Source organism: Benincasa hispida, chromosome 3 (genome assembly GCF_009727055.1).
Source record: "Benincasa hispida cultivar B227 chromosome 3, ASM972705v1, whole genome shotgun sequence".
Taxonomy (NCBI): domain Eukaryota; kingdom Viridiplantae; phylum Streptophyta; class Magnoliopsida; order Cucurbitales; family Cucurbitaceae; genus Benincasa; species Benincasa hispida.
The window spans coordinates 12,918,288-12,942,454 of record NC_052351.1 but is presented as its reverse complement, the minus strand read 5'-3'; the positions used below and the strand labels follow the sequence as shown (position 1 = coordinate 12,942,454).

The following is a 24,167-nucleotide window of genomic DNA, read 5'->3' as shown; positions in this document are numbered from 1 at the left end:
ATGAGAAACAGAGGGGTAAATTCCCATAAACCAAGAGAAAAAGAAGGTAGTATGGAGGAAAAAGAAAAAGCAAAGAGAAATAAGGGTTTTTGTGTGGGGATGAAACAAAGTTGTCATTTTCACTGCAAAACAGTTTGGCTCTATTGTGGAAAGATGTGATTTTTGATGAGTAAAATGAAAGAAAGCAAAGTGGGGAAATTAGCCCACAAGGAGGTTAGAACGTGGCATCCACGATTGGGGGGAAAAAGAAACTAAGAAAGCATCAAAGGGAAGAAGAAGGCTGTAAATTAGCAAAAATAAATGGATGGAGGCGATGAGTGGGGATCCGGAGCAAGGACTTTGTCAACCATGACGTGACGATGATTCTTGTTATCCTTTAAACCCCATCATCTTTGGGCCACCATTCCATCTTCCTAACTCATCGGACAAAACAAGATTAATCTTTCCGCTTCGTTTTTCCAAATCCCCTTCTTCTTCTTCTTCTTCTTCACTCTGTTTACAGTTTTCCATCTTCTCTTTCTTTGGGTTTTCAATTTTATCCCCTTTTGATTCCCTTGCAATTTCTTCAGGATGAACTATGAAGCTTAGCCTTACGAGGGTTTCTCTTTGATGTGGTCCCTAATCACTTGATTTTTCTTTTTGCTGTGGAGAATCGTTTTCCCCCCACCCTTTTTCTTTCTTTTTCGCCCCCCACAGAGGATTCCACGAGTTGGGTTTTTTATATTTTTATTTACTTTACATTTATTCTTGTTCGTATTAATGGGGAATGTGAACGGGAGAGAAGATGAGGATGGTAACCCATCTGGGGCTGAAGAAGAAGATGAAGAAGTCGGTGGCCNTGCGCCGCCCGATGCCCATCTTGGCTACCATGCCGGCGATCCGCCTGGAGAGTTGATGGGTCATTCTCCTCCTCATAGCCCTCGCGCCATTCCATCTCCATTGATGTTTACTCCCCAAGTGAGTTAGTTCCCTGAACTTTGCCTTTCAATGAAAATTGATATGGGGTGGGAATGTTTGGTGTTGTATGTAATTGGAAATGCCTTTTGTTTCCTTTTTCGATAAGCTTCTGCTAGGAATCTTGGTCTTTTCGCGTCCTTACTTTACCTGCACAGTATATGTTTGATACAAGTCCAACATGAATAGATGGACGATTTTGGTGAATCTACAGGGCTTACACTACAATTCTCTGTGCAAATTCGATCGACTGCCTCTATCTTTAGTTTTCCCATTGCAGTATTGTGTTGTATAAGCTTTCTGGAATCTTTGTACAGAAGGCATCTTGATTTAAGGATCCATTTTACCATGGAGATGGAATTTGTCTACTTGTACTTGTAGGAAAGTGTAAAAACCACTGTCATCCTCTCAACCTGGGATGGAGAGAGGTGATTGACTGGGAATAAAATGATAGAAAATCGTTGGTTAAATTATACAAAATGAGCTTGAACTTTGGTGTAGGTTTCAACCATGCCTCTAAATTTTGAAAAGCTTTAGTTTACCGAAATTATTTCAAAAGCACCACCCATGGATAGATTCTTACCCTACCCCCCCCTCTCCCTCCTCTTGTGTGTTTTTGTTAGAAGGAATGACATTAATTGACAGACCAACTAATTATAAAAATTGGAAAGCGTACATAGCATCATTTACCAATTAATTTTAATTATATAGATGATTAAGATGTTGTGGCCATCTATTACAACTCAAAAGATGTTGACATGAATGATATTGCAAATGATGTTGTGTGCATTTCAGTTTTTGCATATCAACTGTTTAGCAAATTTTTATTTTTCGTTTTATTCAAAGAAATTTCTTAATATTTTTCTGGACTGATTTCAAAGTCAAGGGTTAGAATGAAAACTTCAGAGTCTAAGGGCGTAATTAAAACTTACATCAAAGTATAAGGATATTTTGTATAATTTAACCCAAGTTAGTTTTCTTATAACTCAACTAACTTGCCAATTCACTTTGAATGCCTAGTAAGTTACCCATTTTGGACTCTGGAAAACAGTCAAGAGATGCTGTTGAACTATAACCACAATGTTCCTCTTTAGTTTTCATCAATAGTATTACTCTAGATTGTGGTGAGAATTATTCTGTGAGCTGTCAACTGGTTTCTTTTCTTCATTGTCTGCACCTTCCATCTTTGCAAGCCATAATTTTGAGTTCCTCTATCTGTCTTACAGGTACCGGTCGTTCCACTGCCAAGACCTGATGAAGTGCACAGCTCAAGCCAGTCTTGGATGCATAACAGTTCATGGTTCGATGATGTCAGTAGTGAACAAGGAATCCCAACGATGATTACGTGGAGCCATGGAGGCAAGGAAGTAGCTGTTGAGGGATCTTGGGATAATTGGAAAATGAAGTTTGTTGCTCTGTTCTCTCACTTTATAGTTAGTTTCTTACTCGATTGACTGCCATCTGATATTCGATGTCTTCTTCCTGATCAGAATACCCTTGCAGAGATCCGGGAAGGACTTCACGATTATGAAGGTATTGCCTTCTGGTGTTTACCAGTATAGGTTTATTGCTGATGGACAATGGAGATATGCTCCTGACTTGCCTTGGGCCCAAGATGATGCAGGCAATGCTTACAATATCTTGGACTTGCAGGTAAAGATTGCTTTCTTGCTTATCGCTGCTTATGAATGGAAGTAGGAGAACCTATTGCCATCACTGATTTTACTGTTGGGATTGAAATGGAAGATTCTCAATGAAACTCGGTTTGGTGAGATGCATAAAAATTGATGATTTTGATTATTTTTTGTTAAAATTACCAAGTATGGAGCTTTCTAATCTGGAACTCAGGATTGATAATCAGCTTGCTCTCATTTGAGACTACCTTGGTTATGATGCTGTTGTTTTCTAGAATCCAAACTATTTAGTTTCAAGAGAACTTAGCATTTTGTCGATTCCTAACAGAAAAAATAGCTGAGCATCTGTTTTTCCTATCATGGATGACTCACTCATTTTAGTCAAGAAGCTTAATAATCAACTGATGTGAAACATGATTGCAAAAATATTCAGTGCTGTTTGGGGTGCTAGTTGAGTTATGAAGTTTGGAGTTAATATGTTGGAATTAAAAAGTCTATGTTTGGGGTGTAGAGTTGTAAGATAGAGTTTTTCGATAAATGTGCAAACTTCGTTAGTAACACTATTGAAGTTGAGTTATTTAACACCAACTTATGATGTTGGAGGGCCAAAAACTCCTTCGTATTTTTCCATAGCTATAGTTTCAATATTTTAATGGGATCAAACCTTCCATTTATGCCTTATCAGACGCATCCTTGCAACATTTGATATCTTTCTATCCTTTGATGTTTTACTTGAATAGTCATTTTATCTGATTGTTATGAGTTGAGAATTGCATTTATTTGGTCTTTAATAGAAATTAAAATGAGGATTCTGCTTAATCCATATTCAAAAATGGATGTGTGGAGACCTGTCATTCTGGTGTTGTATTTGGAATAGAAGCTTATAGAACTTATTTTCTAATTGATAAATGTTGCAGGACTATGTCCCAGAAGACATCGAAAGCATTTCCAGCTTTGAACCTCCTCAGTCCCCAGAGTCAAGTTACAACAGTTTGCAGCTTGGAGCTGATGATTATTCAAAGGAACCCCCATTGGCTCCTCCACACTTGAAAACCACACTGCTCGACATGCCTTGCCCACACAATGAGATTTTACCTCCTTTATCAAGACCTCAGCATGTAGTGCTGAATCATCTTTACATGCAGAAGGAAAGGGGTGGCCCCTCCGTCGTTGCACTCGGAATGACTCACCGGTTCCTTGCAAAGTACGTAACCGTCGTGCTTTATAAATCCTTGCAGAGATAGCGTTAGAATAGGCATCCTGTGTAATGAAATATTCCAAAGCCATTTTTCCTTTAGCTTTATATGGTGTTGACGCCATTTCATTTTAACACTTCTGAATCAACCAAGAAGTCTGAATGGATCGTTCTTCAAGATTGTACCTTACATAATGCCATCTCTTTTTTATCTTACATGCATCTTAACCCTTTAGCAAACTTTTTCCCCCTCACTGTAGCAGGATTATCTCACCCCTCTCCTCCCTCTCTCATGAGATAGCAAGTTTTTTATTTCCTAAGGTTTACTTTGGTCCATGTATTTTTTGTTTTGGTCATTTAGGTTCTTATACTTTCAAAAACTATAAAAAAAAAAAAATCATTTTGTTCCCTTCATTTTCATTTGCAAGGGGTCAAAATGGTCATTTTATGATAGTTCAAAGACCAAAATGTACCATAGTTGTAAGTATTGGAATGAAAATGAACATTTGAAAGTATTTAAAGACCAAAATGAATCAAATTTAGAAGTACAGGAACCGAAATAGTATTTAAACATTTTTCTAATGAATCAGATTTGTTGGGATGCGAATAACAGTCTTAAAACCATGAGATCTCATCCTGAACATTGTCCAAGTATAGAGAGACTGTTGTTGTAGTAGAGTGAATGAAGCTGAAAATATGAAGTCATGGGAAAGATTAATACTAACCATTAACCTTTGCATGCATTACACAATTACAAAGTATCTCAGAAGGTTCAAAACGACGGGCAAATTGAGCCAACTACACAATGGAATTGCAGTCTACATTATTGAACAAGCATTTGGATTCTCATCGCTGAAAAGCCTTTCAGGGACATATGCATACTCGGTGTAATATTTGGTTGATGGCCAATACTCAAACCTTTTGATATCAAACTTCTTATCATCTTCTTCCTTTTCTTCTTCTCGTGTCTCTTTCTTCTCCTCTGCTTTCTCTTCAGCTGCTGGTTTTTCCTCTTCCTTCTTCTCCTCTTCCTTCTTTTCTTCCTCCTTCACTACTATGGAAGCTGGCCTTCTGCTTCTCTTTGACACATGATCGATTAACCTTGTCGGATCCATAATGCCTTTTACGATGACCTGATTGTTGGCTAGTTCTGTTTCCACAGACTCTACACCTGCAACCAAACACACAACATTATTCTTCAATGTTCTTCTCACTATCATCAAACATTTCCCTTTGCTCTTTTCATTCATTAAAAGTATAATTATACCTTTGAACTTTCTGATTCTCTTCCTTAAAACTTGAGCACAAGCCTCACAATGCATCTGAACATTCAGTACCACTGTTATCACTGCTGGAGGTGGAGGAGCCTGCAACAAATTTTAAACCATATGAAAAAATTTCGAGATGCATTAGGATGAGGAACATAGTCTCTTATCTCCGTCTTTGAATTAAGGGTCTGTTTGAGTTGATTTTCTTAGTCCTTAAAAGTACTTGTTTTGCACTTAAAAACACTTTTTTATGCACTTAAAAGAGTCCATTCAAACAGACCTTTCTCCTTGCGTCTTTGCTTAGAACCCGTTTTAAATGAGTTGGTCCCGCAGATGGGATTTTGGCCATAAATTGAATGTAATATTTGGTATGTGAGTTTGTTTGAAAATGAGTGAAGGGAAGAAACAAAAAAATGAAAGAAAGTTAAGGAGGACCCGTGAGTAGAAGGCAAATTAAGGGTGGGTGTGTGGGGTCAAAGGGTTTTGAAAGCCATAAATAAGAGCTACAGCAACATCCAATCCAGCTCTGTTCTTGTGTAATGTGCATTTCTGTTCTATGGAACCAAAGAGAAGAGAGAGAGCTCAGTGACTGAATGAAAAAACAGAGAGGGCTGAGAGTGAAGTGAGGGGTGAGGTGGAGTGGGGTCTCCATTTTCAGGCCTTTTCTTTTGTTTTTTGTTTTGTTGTTTTCATGTCAGTTTCACCCAACTCCCCACTGTCTTTCTCTTCCTTTCCATCCTTGAATTTTCATTTTCTATAATTCAATCCTTGAATTTTCATTTTCTATAATTCAATCCTTGAATTTAATTCTCTGACAACACATCAACAAAAGGACCCAATTATGAACCCACAGATGAAGAAAAGTTTGAAGCAATTGGCTCTTTTCTTTCAAAACTTATCTTTGCCTTTGGAGGTATTTGAATTCAAGATGCTGAAATTAATCAACATATCAATATAAATCTTTTTTTAAAAAAAAAAAAACAAGAAAAACCACATACCCTTAATAAAGTTTTATGCAATAAAACATTACAATATACATAAGAACCCAACTTTCAACCTTAGCCACCCTTTTTGTTCATTTTTCTTTCTTTTCCTTTTTGAAAGTTTAAAAAGTAAGTGGTATTTGCACATATGAATGGATGATATGTAGGGGAAAGTGAAAGTTAAAACTTAAAAGGGATGTTGTGTGACTAGTTGAATATTTTCCTTTTCCTTAGCATAAAATTGATAACTTTACCTCTTCCTTTTTCTCTTCCTTTGGCTGTTTATCATCTTCTTTAGGTTGTTCTTCAGGAGGTTTAGGCAATGGTGAAATTAGCTCTACTTTTCTGCCACTTTTCTTCTGTAATCTCTCACACACTTTTGAAGGGTCTGCTCCTTTCCCTTTCACTACCACCTTCCCTGTTCTGCTATCTGTTGTCACATTCTCCACTCCTATAAACAAAACAGTCTTAATACTAAAAAAAAAAAAAAAAAAAAAAAACATTTTTTTAAACGGTGTAAAACTTTCAATCACATTGTTTCAGAAAAAGTTGACCTTGAAAGCCTTTCAGGGCTCGGGCGACTTTTCTGGCACAGGCTTCACAATGCATATCAACTTTGAGGACAATTTCTGAGGGTGGTTCTTCTTCATTTTTCTTATTGTCTTGTTTCTTTTGTTCTTCTGTTGTTGCTGCTGTTGCTGATGATTCAGTTGGTTCATTTTTCTCTTGTTTGGTTTCTTCCTTCTTTTGATCTTCACCTTCTTCATTCTTCTTGATTTCCTGAAAAGGGTATCCAAAAAAAACAGAAATTTTTTTGAATGATTGAGTGGAAGTGTGTAATTAAGAAGTGAATATATTAATGGGGAAAATTAGAGTAAAGTAAAGATGAAGAAGGAGAATTTTGCTTACTTCACCCATGGCTGAGCCTTCTGAGAGTAATGAGTTTTGGAATGGCAATTGAAGCTCCAAATTGAAGCAATGTGGAGTTGGGTTCTGTTTGGCTTCAGCTTCTTTTTCCTCTTTTTTTTTTTCCCTCTCTCTCTCTGGTTTTGTTTTTGTTTGTGTTTGTGTGTGAGAGTGTGGATTTATGGGTGTGGGAGAAGAGAAGGGGTTTGAAAGTTGAACAATCTGCAAATCTGATGTGGAGGAATTTAATGCAGGCTACCCATATGTTCCTTTGTACCTTACTTAACTTTCCAATTTTGCCCTTCACTTCCAAAAAAATCACTCGTGATCCATGTAGCTTTTTGAATTTGATTTGTAACAATTTAGTCTGTGTACTTTCAAATACATAATAATTTAATTTTTAAACTTTACAATATAATAATTTAGTGATATTTTCAAGTTTGTAATAATTTTATTCATAGGATAAAAAATCTTGTCAAACTTAACTTTTCTTTTGATTATGTAATAATTTAGTCTTTATAATTTATAAACAAGCTTAACCAAATCAGTTTGTCAATCTATATGTGGAAGATATTTATTTAAATCTGAAAAGTATTTTTTATGATAGGGACTAGATCTTTACACTTAAGTATAAAAACTAAATCAATACGTATTTAAGTTCAGCAAAAAAATTGTTACAAATTTGAAAATATATAAACTAAATTGTTGTGAATTTGAAAGTATATTAACCAAATTGTTATTAAGTTAAGTTTATGATCTAAATTGCTATATTTCCGAAAGTTCAAGGATAAAAAATTAAATAAATTCATATGCGAGAGTGGAAAGTCAAATCTTTGACATTCCTTTTATTTTTTTACTTTTACAGAATCTTTGTCAATTTGGTCCATTATAATTTTAAGATAGGGTATTAAAGTATACAAAATGTTGACTAGGATGTAAATAATAACATCATCGATCTCTGGCATAGGCCTTATTCTTTTGAAGTTAAAGGGTCCAATCTCCACTTAAGAAAAAAAAAAGTGAAAATTATAAGATTTTAAAGGTTAAATACTTAAAGGTATTTTTATGATTTTCTTCATTTTTGTTAATATTTTATTCTTTTGAGTATAATTTTTCTCGGTTTTAATAGAATCGAGTTTTGATGGACCAAAGTCTAATTTAATTCTTTTCGGGATAAGTTTGACCAATTGAAACAATTTAATTAAAACATTTTTTTGGGTTAGTTCAACAACAATGTGAGTATTGTTAAAAAAAAAGAAAAGTGAAAGCGAGTATTTATTTAAATCTTTAAAGTCGAGATTATATGCTTTAACGAGTAGTGTGAGTTGCCATTTAATTAAATAGTACATAATATCAGTTGAAACTAAATTAAAAACTTAAAAGGGCTGTTTGGGATGTCAATATGAGATATAGTATATCCTCACATCCTATATCATCTCAGTGTTTGGAGACTCATTATTCTATCTCATCTATTTTAATTGTTTGTGGGCCCATTTTCGAAACGTGTTTCGTATCTCATCGTCATTTTTCTTCCGTGTATCATATATCATCTCGATGCTTGAACATACTCGATTATACTTGATCGTTTATACTCGATCAAGACTCTTCAGACATCAGAACTTAGAAACTAAGTTAAAATACATTTTAAAACTAAAACTAAAAGTGAAAATGTAATATTTTGAAACTTAGAAACTAAGTTAAAGTAAACTCAAAACTTAAAAGTAAAATGGTAGTGGCTTGAAACTTAAATCCAAATGAAAATTATTTTCAAGGCCTAGAAGACTAAATGTGGTTTTTTTCTCTCTCTCTATAAAAAGGTGGCTAAATAAGTAATTTAGGTTTATCCCAAAAGTAGATATGTCCAATTTTACTGTGGGGCCCACTTTGGATGGGGTGGGAATTCCCTGATTAGGCAAGAGTGGAAGAAAAAAATTTCTCACAAGCTAAACGAAGACGACAATGGGGAATGCATTTCCCATCCTCGTCCATGCACCCTCACTTGTCCCAATCAACATATTAATGGGTAAACATTATATTTAAATTTCAAGTTTGATTATTTATTGGTCAAAATAATGAATATGTTTAAATTGAATAATTACATTTAAATTATTATTTATTTTTTTACTAAAAAAAGTTTATTAATTTTTTTAGGCTAAAATTTGAGTAATATATCTTCAAATTGAAATTGTCATGTGAAACTAAACATAATAAATAATTTAGTGATAGAGTTAATTATTTAATTAAAATTTGTTCACATTAGTGATTCAAATCAATTGGTTTTTTTTTCTAAAAAAATAATAACTGGAAAATTTCTCGAGAATGAAATGGAAAACGAGGATGGAGACGAGGAATGACATCTCATCCCAATCCTACCCCGTCCTTGGACATATGTACTCAAACGTTGAGATGGTGAATAATAATTTTTCAGTGAAGTTTACCCTTTTCCTTTTTTTTTCTTTTTTTTTTTTTAGAAAATGAAGTTTACTTGTTTGAATCCTTCTCCTGCAATCCAATAATGCAATATTCTAAGCATATGACATAGTTTATAATAAGATTAATTTTAATCTTAACCAAATATTCTGTGTTAATAATGATTAGATGAGGAGCTTAACCCAATAATAATAACAATAAGCAAACTAACCTCCACTCATAAAATTTCATTTTTACATTTTAAAATTAAATTCTATTTTTAGCGATTAAACCCTAAACTTGAATGGGGAACATAATTAGTACGCTGCATACCGTTGAGTTGCTATATTCTTTGAAGATTTATTTATCTATTTATTTATTATTTTGTAAATTTTGGGCTGAGATTTTTATACGAATACTAATTTTTGTAGCTTCGTTTTTTTTTAAAAAAATATTTTATTTGGCTGTCGTTTATTTTGGCTAGAGTTTTAACTTTTAATATCTATTTTTCAGTTGGCTTGGGTGTTTACTGTTTAATAGTTGAGATTTATTTATTATTATATTTAAAATCTTTATTTTGGGAATTTGTGAGGTTCACTTTTGGGTAATTCCTATCTATTTTGTTGTTTTTGGATAATACAAATTTTACTGTGTATCAAAAATAAAATAAAATGCTAGTTCGGCGGATGTACGAAATTTTATTTCATTTTAGTTATTCTATTTTCAATCATTAAATTTTAATTTTTTATTTCCAATAATTCTTAAATTTAATCCTTCAAAATTATTATTTTTAAATAAAATATTTAATAATGATAATTTTCATATAAAATAAGACATTACGGGAATGTATTCTCAAAATTTATAGCAGAAGTGTTAATAAAAATATTTTAGAAAAAATCAACAAAAACTAGTTGTATGGACTAATTTTAAAATTTATTGAAAATATAAAATTTAATTTTGAATATTAAAAATTACAAGTACCAAAATTAAACAAAATTAAAAGTACAACATCAAAATTTTAATTAAAAAAATATTACCTGAGAATGATGTAATATTATTATATTAATAATAATAATGATAATAAAAGATGCATTCGTATTTATACTAAAAAATGATATATTTAATGTGATTCCATATGAGTTCAATCATTTACTATGATAGTCAAAAATAAATATTGCCCAATTGATATATAATATATATTAATGAAGTTTGTAATTCGAATCTCCACATTCTCTCTATATTAGAAAAAATCATTTATAATAACTTTTGTAAGCAATACCCCATTAACCCGTCAACAAAGGACTTTTTTTTAATATAAAAAATCAATCTTAATTCTAAACTTGTTAAATTGTATAAATTTTAACTATAAAATTTCCATTTAAATAAACTACATCCTAATGTTATCTCTTTAACTTTAAACTTTTAAAAATGTTCAATTTTATCTCTAATGGCTCAAAAAATTCATTGAAAAATAATTACGTTCAATGAAATACAAAAGATATTTACAAGTTACAATATAAAAATTGATAAAAATTAGATAAAAACGGTATAAGGGATTTTTTTAAAACTTATGTATATCAATAAAGTTATTTAATAGTTAATTTATATATTTGTCAAAACTTATTTTAGTTTCAATATTTATTTTATTGAAATTATGAGTATATAGAGATTTTTACACCATTTTCTAAGTGGGTGATTTATTTTATTTTATTTTAGTTTAGGGTTCAAATAGGATGTGTTTGTCCGTGATAGTAATGTTTGATGTATATATCTAGATCACACCTATATACAAAAAAGATATATCACTTTGTAATTTAACCTTTTTGATTCAGATAGTAGTAATCGAACAAAGAACGTTATCGTCCATTCAAACATATCTCTATCATTAAATCATGATGTTTCATATCTATGTTTTAGATTAGACTTACTTAAATTTGGCCGATAAATTAATGAAATTGAAAGTTTAATATCAAAATAAAATTTGATACAAGGTGACACTTATTTTCTATATTTTTATATATTTTAAATTATCGTCCCTTGTGTTTTTCCAATTTTAGTTTTGGCACTATCGTGATAGCTCTTTATTCACAAATGTCAATAAAAGAAAAAATAACGAAATTTTATAAATGGCAGTACCTTTTGTAATCTGTGGGTTGTAAAAAAGCGAATAGCAAAGAGCAACTAGCAAAGGTGTAAAGAGAAAAATGGGTAGAAAAAGGCCAATGAAAAAAAAAATATTATGTGTTGTATAAAGAGCGATCAATTAGTACAAATTTTCCCGTAAAATAAGTACGATTTTATTTATAAAGAAAAAAAAAAAGTGACATAAGTTAGTCAAATAATAATAATAATAATAATGTGTAGCAATATTAAAGAGAGTGCAAGAGATCTAAATAAATGCTACTTTTTTTCATTTGTGTGAATGATGTTCAATAATTACTTTATACGAGAAAGACAATGCATAATTTACAAAATTGCAAAAAGATCATTTTAGTCTTATACTTTTGATTTCATTCAATTTTGATCAATAAATTTTTATTAAATCTTATAGTTACTCAAAATTAATTCAATAATGATTTTTAAGTAAAAAAACACACTCATATTTTATATTTATAAGGAGAATATTGATAAAGATTGATTTAAAAAATATTAACCTAACAACAAAAATTGTCGTTAAGATTTATTGAAAAGATAGAGAGTAGAGATTAGATTGTGGAAAAAGAATACGTTGAGGTTGTTATTAAAGAAAAAACCATAACTTGGAGTTGGATAAAAAAAATCCTTGTGTCATAGGAAAAAGGTAAAAAGTAAAAAGAAGAATAACAGTGATTTTGATGGAGGGTTATTTCTCCTAAAAAGGGGAATTTATCTCCCCCAATTTGTAGACAGAAACTTGAAAACAAAAATCACCACATCATGAAAATGAAATTCATCCACTAAGCAAATTATTGAACCCCAAAAAATCATCCCCTACATAAAGAGAAGATGAATGGGTTGTAAAGGGAAAGGAGAAATGGTTTTATCCTTTTTATTTTTTTTTTCCCCTTGAAAAAAGGGAAATATATATTTATTTATTTAAAAAAAATGTGTGAAATTGAAAAAAAGTATTAAAGTAAAATTTAGGTAGGGTTGGCGGATAGAGATTAAATTGCATAATGATAAGAAATGGAACCCACCAACATATTAGATTCCAAGCCCAAGCCACTACAACTTTCATTTGGGTCGGCCCGCCCAACCTCTCGACCGGTTCGGTCCCATGGGTCCCACTTACACACTCATCGACACGTGTCTTGATAACTTTTGCCGTCCATTCGAATCAAATCACCTTTTCCTCTCTCCTATTATTTTTCTCCTTTTTAATACAACTTGAGGAAGTAGGGGTTTTTTTATATTTACCTTCACGACTCATATAGGTTAATTACCGTCACGTTTATCGATCTGTAATGAAAATTGGTGTATTCATAATAAAATTTTATTGATAGATCAATTATAATAGATCAAAATCATAAACGTAATTGAATTATTTTTTATCACGTTTACCTAAAATTATGAATTTACCACACTCAATGTTACCATTACCATTTGACCCTAAATGATATCATTAACAAATGTGACAGGTTTATACTTCTCATACTGTAACATAACAATAGGTAGCAGTAGCAATAATCTAATTTTGAAACGCAAATCAATTGATAACCCTACGTTCGTCAATCAATTTGGATTTTTTTATTATAGATTGGGTAATGGGTCCCACGCATCAGTACAAGTGCGGAACACAAGGTAAATAATAAGAAAGATAATTAACTAAGCCCCACTTTTCAGATTACTATTAATTTATTATATTTCTTTGGTGCGAACATGAACTAAGTAAGAATTTAATCCGTGTAGTTTATAATTTGAGTTTTTTCAGTATAACAATTATGAGGATAGAAATTTAAATCTTCAACTTCTAGAGAGGAAGATCATGACAATTACAATTGAGCTAAGCTCACTTTAATTTATAATTTAAATTTAATCTTTATGATTTGATCAAATCCACGTAAATAATCCCTACGATAGGAACTATGTATATGTGTAATTTTGTCAAATTACAAGGACTAAGCTTTAATTTTCTACCAACCACCTAAACTAAATATGTAAATTAACATATATAATATCTTAATAAATAAACTATATTCATGTAGCTAAGATTTGTTATTTGATGTGTTTGGCCAAATTATCATGGTCTATGTTTTAATTGTCGAAGTGAAACGTTAATAAAAATATAAAAAAGTATATCAATACTGATTAAGAATAAAAAAAAAAAAGTTCATAAAATATATTTAAATTAATGGAGGAGCATTTTACCCTTTCAAAATAAATTTTGAAATATTAATATTTCATGATAAATTGGTTATAAAATGTTAATTCACAAAAAAGTTTATTATAAAGTTTATATTTTTTGCTATAAAGTATGGGTAAAAAAGGAGAGGAAAAAAAAGATGGGGGAAAAGATATGGAGATAGAAATAAAATGACAGGCTTTTTTAAAAAAAAAAGGGGGGGGGGGAAAGGTGAATGTAAGAAAGTCCCATACACCAAAGACATCGTATATTCCAAAATTCCATGTACACAGCTCAAAAGCAACAGTGTAATTTTGGTCGTTTTGTTCTCTTCTCTGTCGTTTCATTACACTTCTCATATTTAAGGCCCCTCCCTCTCCCACACTAATTATGAAACCATTTTATTTTATTTTTTTATAATTGTAGTTTTTTTTATGATATAGACAAAATAGATATTTATGAAATGTTAAGGTAATTATTGTATCTATTTAAACCTTATATTTTCACATGTGAATCTGTTTAGACCCTTCATTAGAATTTCATTTTAAGATTGTTAGTGTGCAGTTTTCATACTTAAATAAGATTTCTTTTATTGTGAAAATTAACATGCAGATTAGAGTGAAATACTAAATTGATCAAATGCATTTTAGCAACTTCTTGTAATTTTAACAATAATATTGTTACTGAAACTCAAGAACTATAACGTACTAATTAACTGCTGACTCAATAAAGGAAAAGGGCAAAATGCACTTTTGGTCTGTGAAGTTTGTGGTTTATGTCTATTTGGTTCACGAAGTTTCAAACTAGGTACTTTAATCCCTCACGATTGAAAAATACTTCTAAATGGTATCTCACTTAACTTTAAGATGAAATACTTATTAGATCGTTATGTGATGACGTGGGCATTAATTGAATTTAATGAGATGTTAATATTATTAAATTAGTTGGAAAATCAATCTTTTAAAACTTTTTTAAAAAGGTAGTTTTTGTTTATGGAATTTAGCTAAAAAGTCAACTCTTTTACTTACGAAATATGAAAATCCTGGTAAGAAATAGAAAAATGAGTTTAATTTCAAAAACAAAAAAACCAAATAGTTACCAAACGTGATCTTAGATAAACTTAAATACACTTAATTCATACTAAAACAATTAGAAAGGTGATAGGATGATTCGTCCCTTGATATACAAATGTTAAATGAAAAGCACTGACAACCACTAAAACAACTAAAATACTAAAAGCAAGTAAACAAGTAGAGACACACTGAAGTTGGTAATCCAATTCGGTGATGAACCACCTACATTTGAGGGGTAATGTGCCTAGGAAAAATAATTCACTAATATTAAAGAGTTAAGTAGTTTACAATACAATATTTATTTGTAATACACGGCCACTATAGTGATTCACGTAGAGCATAATTCATTGATCACTTAGACTCCCCCTAGATGTGAGACTCCCTTTCAAGTGTACTTAGGCTCCCCCTAAGTATGAAAATATTATTGTAGATTACCTAGGTTTCCAATGATAAGTAAAACTCCTCTCACTATGTTTTCTTTCCTCAAGTAAGCGAACTCCCTTCACTGATTAATCTTAGGATCCCTATAAGATCGAGAACTCCTTCTCCGAAGCTGAATCTTATGCTCCCCCTAAGACTAAGAATCCCTTCTCTGGTAGCAACGACTTAGGCTCCCCCTTATACCATGATTTACTTCAAAGTATTGCACTTCAACTTATGAAGAACTTGCACAGCGAAATAGTGAGCAACAAGCAAGAACACAATGATGCACAATAATGACCATAAAACAAATATCTTCTTGCTTGATTAACAAAAGCGGCAGCCCTAAGAGAGGGTAAGAAAACTCCTTATAAAACCATGGCCAAATAAATAAAGAATGTCTAGAAGATATTTTCGGTTTTGTCAAAATAAGATCCACCATAAAAAAATAAAATATCGATCAAAATACTTTTGCTGAGATTTTCCAGTTTAGGAAATAGAAATATTCCACAAATGACTACCACATTAGGAAAAAAAATATTCTATAAGATAATGACTTATATGAGACAAATGTTAAGACAATATTTATGACAATTATGAAAACCACTAGAAATTGCATTACGAAAAATATAAAGACAATCAGCAGACCTCCATCAAGCCCCCCCTTTGGCTGATTTTTTTTAAGGAGAAATATTTAACAACCAATAAAAAATAACAGATGTTAGAAATAGAGTTGAAACATCATTAGTAACAAAAGAATAGCAGAAGTCTTAACAACTCTAAATAATTAGACTAGAAAAAAATTTCAGCCAAACCAAAACAATAAAACTAAGAGCCAAAATAAAACAAGCTCAACAAGCTCTCCTAGCACTAAAACCACCAAATCGCCATATTTCAAAACAAGCTCAACAAGCTCTCATAGCACCAAAACCACTAAATCGTCCCATTTCTATCTTAAAAAAAATTAATCATGCCGTTGGGAGAAAGAAGCCCCTTCAAACCAAGACAAAAGAACTCGCATGACCTTAGCATCCCATCAATATCAGTCTTCCATTCTTGAAGTTTCTGCATCAAGGTCTCAATGTCGTGAGACTCAGTAAATAGCACCTGTAGAACACAACTACCAAAGAAGATTCAATAGAAGCTCTACTGGAGCCATCAACAAGATAGACCGTTGTGGTAATGTCTAAATCAGGAACATGATGTCCTTGCAGAAGCATGGGATGAATGAAAAAATAACCAGGTGGAGAACTAGTTAGCTCAGTAGGATTAATCACATCAGGTTTCTAAGAAAGAAAATCCCACAAATCAACCTTGGGTAGAAAATGCAAAAACAAAGGACTTTAGACCCAATGTGCCACTTTCAACATAAAAGCATCATAGTTGATTGAGATCAAGTTCCAATTTGATAGATAAATGTAGCAAGAGAGATTGAGAGACTAGACTTGTGCGAAGAAGGACACCAATTTGAAATGTCTATCTTATGAAGGAGGGTGTATTTAACATCGAGTAAGTACAACTGAGGGAAGCTGGCCCTTTCTAGGCTAGGAAGATTGAGTACCTTCTGTTTATTCAAACACAAGATCCCTTAAGGAAAAGCATTGTTCAGTCACATTCTCTGGAACCTTTCTCTGAAGAAACTAATTGGTAATAGCTGGAGAGATAACAAAAGAGTGTTGTCTGATGTGAACACTATAAAAGTCAGGGCTAGAAGGATCAAAAAGTCAGAAGTCAAGTTCACGACAAATTCTCGAATCAGTTGGGGATAATAGGGTCCCAAACTTAACATAGATCTTTCCATCCCCTCATCAAGCAATAATTCCATAAGATCCATACACTCCTTAAGACGATTTGATAATTCCTTCTCATCAACAATATTCCTCTTCACAACATATTTCCACAGACTAGCACTTTCTCAGCGTGAAAAAATACTCCATCCAAAGGAACTGGAGGAACATTAGCCTCGGTAGCTTGTTTTCCTTTGCCTTTAGCGATGCACGAGTTATACAAACATTATCAGAATTCTCACTGTCAGAACTACTCTACAAAAAATATCTTGTAGAAATAAAAGTTATTGTTCTCTTAAAGTTGGATAATTAGGACTAAAATGATGTAAACACATTCATAATAAAGGAAAAATGCATGGAATTGCATATATATGATCGATTCATGCAAAAGTCCCTTTTAAGTAGAAATTGCATCACTAACGCACTTTAATGCAGAAATTAGGAGAATTTACTAAGTGTTGCAGACAAAGCCAATGCAAAAGACATGCGTCCAGCTAATCCGACGCATGGTAGATATATTTGGCTCATGCAATTAACGTCAAATCACAACTTGCAAGCATGGACAACTGATAAGCAGCGTATGAACGAGACAGAATTGCAAGCGGCTAACTCAGGATATAGAATTTAATGCAGTCACATCGCCAAGTGACTAAGCTAATTGCCTATATAAGAAGAAGCTATCTACAGAAGTGAGGGTTAGACACTTAGAAATTATAGAGCTTAGAAAATCTGTAAATTCTTCATCTCTGCCGATTGCAAGAAATAAAAAGGAGGAACGATTGCCATTTCCCACCGTTGGTAATGATGTGCTACCAGAGAAAAGCTTGAGAAAGACATCTCATTTATCCCTTCTACGTAGTTGTCAACAACAAGCATAAAAATGAGCCAAAAGGAACAAGAACTGAATCCCACCGCTTAACTCTCCTTACTTAGCATTTTCATTCATTGTCTTACTTGATTGAACTGAGATTCTATGTAACAAAACATATTTCTTTAATTCAATCTCCATTTCAACCATTTTCACATTTCCTTTTGTCGAATTACTTAGTTGTTTGTGTGTGTGAAGTTTACTTGCTTGATATTTTCATAAAGTATATTGCTTGAATCCACTTGATCAGTCGATTGAAGTAAAAGCACTTAGTTACTCAAGAGTAAGTATTTGTGGAACTCATCAAGCTAGGGCGTTGAGTAATTTTAGAGATAAACTTATTCATGTCATTTGCTTGTTCATTTTTACTAACACATGCATCTTAAAGATAAAATAAATGTGGAATTTATATTGAGAGGTGTTGAGTATAACCTAGAGAGCATACTCTAAATGCATCGTGCACATACATTTAGATTCTAGTAGGCATCTTTACCATCTTCACCTTATTTTCACTGCTTACATAGACTTGTTGTTATAACTAAGGAATCAACGCATACCATCTAACGTCGGATTCATTCATTCACGCCTTTTCCCTTTTATCTAAACTCCTACTTCCTCTTGCAAGCGTGCTAAGTTAGTTTAGTGTACATAACCAATGCATATATTTAATTAGTAAACCACTGCAAACAGATCAGTAGACCATCTTGCATTAGTCTACACTAGACTCCCCGTGTTCGACCTTGGGCTTACGAAGACACTTATGTTAGATTCATACTTGTGTTTAACTTAAGAAAACTTGCATGCAACTAGCAAAGTGAGCCTGAACATTAATTTATTATCTGTCTAACGCATACCATTATCTTCGTGCCAAGAAATAGATCATTCATTTTTCCACAATCATTTCCAAAATCAATCATCTTCAAAAGAACATAACAGTAAACCCCAATTAGAATCTTCCTCATGAGACTTTTCAGAATCAGAGTTGAATGTCTCACGAGTAGTATCAACATTAGACCTAATATCATCTCCGCCGTCAGCAAAATCATCACAAATAGTAGGATTAGTATCCTTAGCCATACAAGCTTCACCAGCATCATAATTAGATATCTTTGAGCGAAACTCAGTTAATGAAGGATCAACTCCATGTCTTCATCAAAAGCATGGGCAGGACATGACAAAATTTCAGGATTCGAATCAATTAAACCAATGACAGCATTAAACAAAACAACACTTTTCAAATTCTCAACATTCTCAGTAGGAAGAGCATCAACAACAAATACAATAATGGTATTTGATTCAAGAGAAGCATAAACTGTCACACCCCTTCCTAGATTACCCTCTTAATCCAAGAAGAGATGTGAAGACAACAATTGTCAACTATTTCATAACAACTACTGCCCAAACTTTTCCTATGAACATGTGTTCATAATACTTGTTATACCTGAATGTCAGTTAATAACTCACCACAACTTAACACACAATCTCAAAAACGGTCCAATGTACATAGATTACTACTAATCATGATATTAACTTTAACATTCATGACAATCTTAGAAAATCTCAGTATATTTACAACAAAAATTCTACCATGTTCCCATGACATGTACATAAAAGACTCAAAGATCAACAAAATATGATGGACCACCTAAACTTCAAGTCCTCTACGATCCTTGAGTAGTGACTGACTGCCAAAGTTGTTAAGGCTCGAAGCGTCGACCACTACCTGGGAAGAGAAAACATTTAAAACCATGAGCTTAAACACACAGTGGGTGACAACTTTAGGAAAAAATGCTTTACATGAGGTATTTACTATCTTAATATTAAGGATTAATAAAACATAAATTCTCATAGTATATAGAACCCTGTAATTATCATCACTTTCTGTTAAAAATTTCTACTCTCCTATCATATTTTAAGGGAGAGCCCTTTACTCGATCCGCTATAGCCTTAACTGAGAGAGAGTCCTTTTGCTCGATCTTTTGAATGTCGGTAACATGGATCTTACGTGCACGTAGATACTAGAATAGGATCCGACCTACCTTACCACACCATTCGTAGCAAGATCACATCATAATTGGGTACCTTACTATACCTTCGGTACCATATATCTAGGAGTAGGTTTTGTGCGCAAGGCATAAAACATTTTAACTTTACATAAATCATACCACAAGCGACATATTTATGGTAAAATAGTTAAGTTTATGTGTTCAACATTAATTCCTTAACACTAAACATGCATTGAGAAATCATGTTTAGGCTGACTATACGTTGAAAAACTCTTTCGTAAAAAACATAACAAATATTTGCAAACTAGTCACTCACTGTTTTTATGTTATTTCCTCAAAGGATTACAGGCCTCCCCTATATGCAATTGCCTCTGGAAAGAAATAGGAACCCTTAGTTAATGCCTTTAACTTCCTCAAGATATTATACGTCTAAACTTAGGTCAATGCATCATCACACTCAACCTTGCTCAATTCATCATTGACACTTAGGTAAACTCAACACTTCATCATACTTAGCCAAATTTTACCTTATAACTAGGTTGATGGATTGTAGCATGCACACGGGTGCTCACAGTGCTAGAATGCGCCTACTTTGCCTATACGAAGAACGCTCATTGTCATAATGCTCGGTGCCTCAACTATCGCACGCACCTCGATCAATGCCTGCCTACCAGTGCATACCCTCGCCTACGCGTGCTTGTCCACGCACAGCTTTAGTCGACCAGCTGCTTGCTTATGCTTGGGTTGAAGCTGCCTGCTTGTCCATCCAGCCAAATTCTCAAATTTAAATTCCAGCTTAAATAACTTAATTTTTAGACATTATATCAGAAAATTTCCTTCTAAGAACTTGTTCCTAAACATCTAACCATCTTACCTTAAAATTCTAGCCTCTGATTTCTCTCAACAAACTTGGAATTCTCCAATATTTACACCCTATCTGAGAAATCCGAATCTTGAGCACTTGGAGAATTCTTTAACTTTCTGCTCAAAACCGTAAGAATTTTCCTCTGGCAACCCTAGCTCAACTTTAACACTAATCAAGCTTCAAGTTGGCAACAACTCTCCCTCTTAGCATGAGTGAATTGCTCAAACTAAGCTTTTCATTACAAACTCCCTTTTATACCTGGGTTGCATGATGAATAGCTCTTCAATGTGACATCTGAAGCACTAATGCTTGCTTGAGGCCTCTAATTAGGCCATTTAGCCCACTAACTAGGTGATTAAGCTTAGTACTTAAGTCTTTCACCCAGCATAGGCTTGCGTCCATACAATTTTCCCTTTTTGACCAACGCAAACCCCTACCAGTGTTGCACCCTCTCGACCAATGCATAAGGACCTGACGCATACCTTTACTTTGTTTTAAGCGCTCGTGCTTAGACCTATCGCCCATGAACGCCTCTATTAACCTCTAAACATGCTTCAACACTCCTTGCTCAATCGCATAGCTATTGAATAGCCACACACTTTAACCTCTAAACCTTTTGGCCAATGCACTTTTTGTGGCCTTCTAGCCCTTTCTTTAGACCACATCTTCTAACTTTTCTTTACCTTGAACTCTCAAGTTTTTCTCTAAGTTTTGGTTACCCTCATGTCCACCCGAGAGCACTCCTTTCTAACACTTAGAAAAATTTCCTCTTTTTAAGCATCACACACATATTCATCTTATACTTACACACCAATTAACTAAAGTAAACATCATTAACTTGTGATTATGGAGACTTAACATAATTAATTAGTAAAACAGATTTAGGGGTTTACATCAACAACCTCCCTACTAGATTGCATAGCTTTAGGAGAACCACCAGAGTTAACATTCTTAGCACAAATTTTAGATGAAGTAACTTCATCATTTAGAAAATTAGTGCCTATACGATAGTGACTGCATGATCGCTTACATATATGATATTGCTAAGCGATCGCGTACCGATTACACCATCACACGCTATTATCTAAGCGATGTTTACCTTTTTCCTAAGCGATCGTTTAGCTTCCAGTATGTACTAAACGATCGTATAGACGATCACTTAATTTTTCCTACGCGATCATTCGGACGATCACTCACCCTTTTCCTACATGATCGTTTATATGACCGCTGACCTTTTCCTATACGATCGTTTAGACGATCGCTTACTTTACCTACACGATCGTATACTTCACCTAAACAAGAAAGCATCTTGTCTATGTGATAGACGACCTCTTCTCCCACTTGCTTGATCGTTGTGTACGGTATCTCTTTCTTCTTCCCTCTACCAAATCCGAACAAAGCCCACACTTTGTATTCTCACTCCAAGAATACCGAGGGCTCTGAATGGTGTTATCTTCTCCATTTCCTTCTGTTCGAGTGGTGATTGTTTGAGGTAGACGGTTGGGCTTCAGACTCGCTGTGAAGAAGAAATCTTCATCTGGTATGATTTCTTGATCTCTTTAGCATTATGAAAGTATATTTAAATGTATATGCGGAAATTTTGTCACAATGAATTAGAAAGATCTGCTTCCACTCGTAGGTACTCTTGTATAAGAGTTCCTTTAGATTGTACCCCTGAACCACTAATATGGATTTGTTTCTCATGACATTGCCATTCTTATCTATCTTGTTCTTGAAAATCCACTTTGTCCCAATTATATTCACAGATTTTGGTCTAAGAACAAGAGTCTAGACATCGTTCCTCATAAATTTTTTGCTTTTCTTGTATTGCATTGACCACATTCATGTTCAAGAGCTTCTTTGACACTTTTTGCTTCAACAGGAGAAGTGAAACAAATATTACTGATCATCTCAAGATAGTTGACTTTATCTTTCCTTCTAGTTGTCACCCATTCTTCAAGATCACTAATTATGTTGCTAGAGGGATGTTTTTTACGAACCCTACTAGAAGTTTGTCTGTTACTACCCTTTGTTTGCTCAGAAACATTCAAGTTGTTTCCCACAGGAATTTCTGAAATCATGTCTAATCGCATGTTGGACGAGATGTTAGGGACATTAGTATTGACAAGAGGTGTAGTGCACGAATCTTCTTCCTCTGCAGACATAAATCTGAAAGAGCTAGCATCATCATCAATTACAATATTAGTAGGCTCTATTATAGTGTGAGTTCGTTTATTATAAACACGGTATGGCCGATTATTTATGGAACATCCAAGAAAAATCCCTTCATCCAACTTGGAATCCCATTTTCATCTAGTCTCTCTATCAACAAAAATGTAGTAAGTACTTCCAAAAATGTGGAAGTATTTCACAATCGATTTCTTCCCTCTCCATATTTCACAAATTGTATTAGAAGTTCCTGGTCATAAAACAACTCTATTTGCATGTGTGTGTTCAAGGCTTTTGCATGGAAAGTTATATATTTGGCATGCAACATAGCGCAAGTCATCTCCTAAAGAGTTCGATTTTTCCTTTCCACAACTTCATTCTACTATGGAGTGATGAGAGCTGAGAATTCATGGTGAATTCCAGCTGACTGGCAGAACTCAGTAAATTGAGAGTTCTTAAACTTCCTACATGATCACTTCAATTATCACATTCAAATTCTTTTCACACTGTAATTAAAGATAGAGAGCTTGAAAAGTAGAAAAAGCATTTGATTTATACCGTAGAAAATGAACCCAAGTGTATTTGGAGAAGTCATCAACAACAACTATAAATCTTTGCCTCCCAAACTTTTTTATTGCATGGGACCCACGAGATCCATATGAAGAAGTTCCAAAATGCGAGATGAACCAAAATGACTTGTTTGCTTGTGTTGAGTATGAGTTTGTTTTCCTGATTGACAATTGCCACATATAATTCCAATGAAAGCTGTAAAGAAGGGAGTCTAGATATAAAATTTTTGTTAAGAGCCTTCTGAATAGTTTTCATGCTCATATAGGCTAGCTTCATCTTACCTAGAGAGATGGAAAACCTGCAAAGAATTGTCAGAACTCCACAAATAACAATTATAAAAAAAAAACGTGTGTACACATCATGACTAGATCTTTGCATCATTTGTAACAACACATTTGTCTTTGGTAAAACACACATTCAATCCTTGGTCATATAGGTTATTGATGCTAATAAGATTGGTCATGAGCTCTTCTACCAACATTACATCATTCAATTTTGGAAGACCCAGGTAGTTTAGCTTTCCTTTCTTAATGATCTTACTACAAGCTCCATCACTAAAAGTGACATTTCTTAAGTTGACAGACTTAATATTAGATAAATAGCTCTTTTCACCAGTCATATGATGAGAACTTCTACTATCAAAGTACCAATCTCCTTTGGTAGAAGATTTGAGGGAGGTCAAAACAACATTGTATCTGTTCTTAACATTCTTCTCTCTTCTGTTTTTCTTTTATCTGTC

General features: G+C 33.3%; 2 protein-coding genes across 2 annotated transcripts; one reads left to right on the top strand and one right to left on the bottom strand.

The window, feature by feature from the left end:
* Positions 1-131: 131 nt before the first annotated feature.
* LOC120073998 (SNF1-related protein kinase regulatory subunit beta-2) lies at positions 132-4,005 on the top strand. Its single transcript, XM_039026958.1, has 4 exons — positions 132-957; positions 2,181-2,359; positions 2,445-2,607; positions 3,506-4,005. Exons 1-4 carry the CDS (start codon positions 760-762, stop codon positions 3,830-3,832), a joined length of 867 nt encoding a protein of 288 aa, XP_038882886.1. The 5' UTR covers positions 132-759; the 3' UTR covers positions 3,833-4,005.
* A 475-nt stretch (positions 4,006-4,480) lies between these two features.
* LOC120073997 (heavy metal-associated isoprenylated plant protein 7-like) lies at positions 4,481-7,174 on the bottom strand. Its single transcript, XM_039026957.1, has 5 exons — positions 6,944-7,174; positions 6,589-6,814; positions 6,289-6,485; positions 5,051-5,150; positions 4,481-4,954 (listed from the first exon to the last, which is right to left on the bottom strand). The coding sequence occupies exons 1-5, from the start codon at positions 6,950-6,952 to the stop codon at positions 4,602-4,604; spliced, it is 885 nt and encodes a 294-aa protein (XP_038882885.1). The 5' UTR covers positions 6,953-7,174; the 3' UTR covers positions 4,481-4,601.
* Between the last annotated feature and the right edge of the window lie 16,993 nt (positions 7,175-24,167).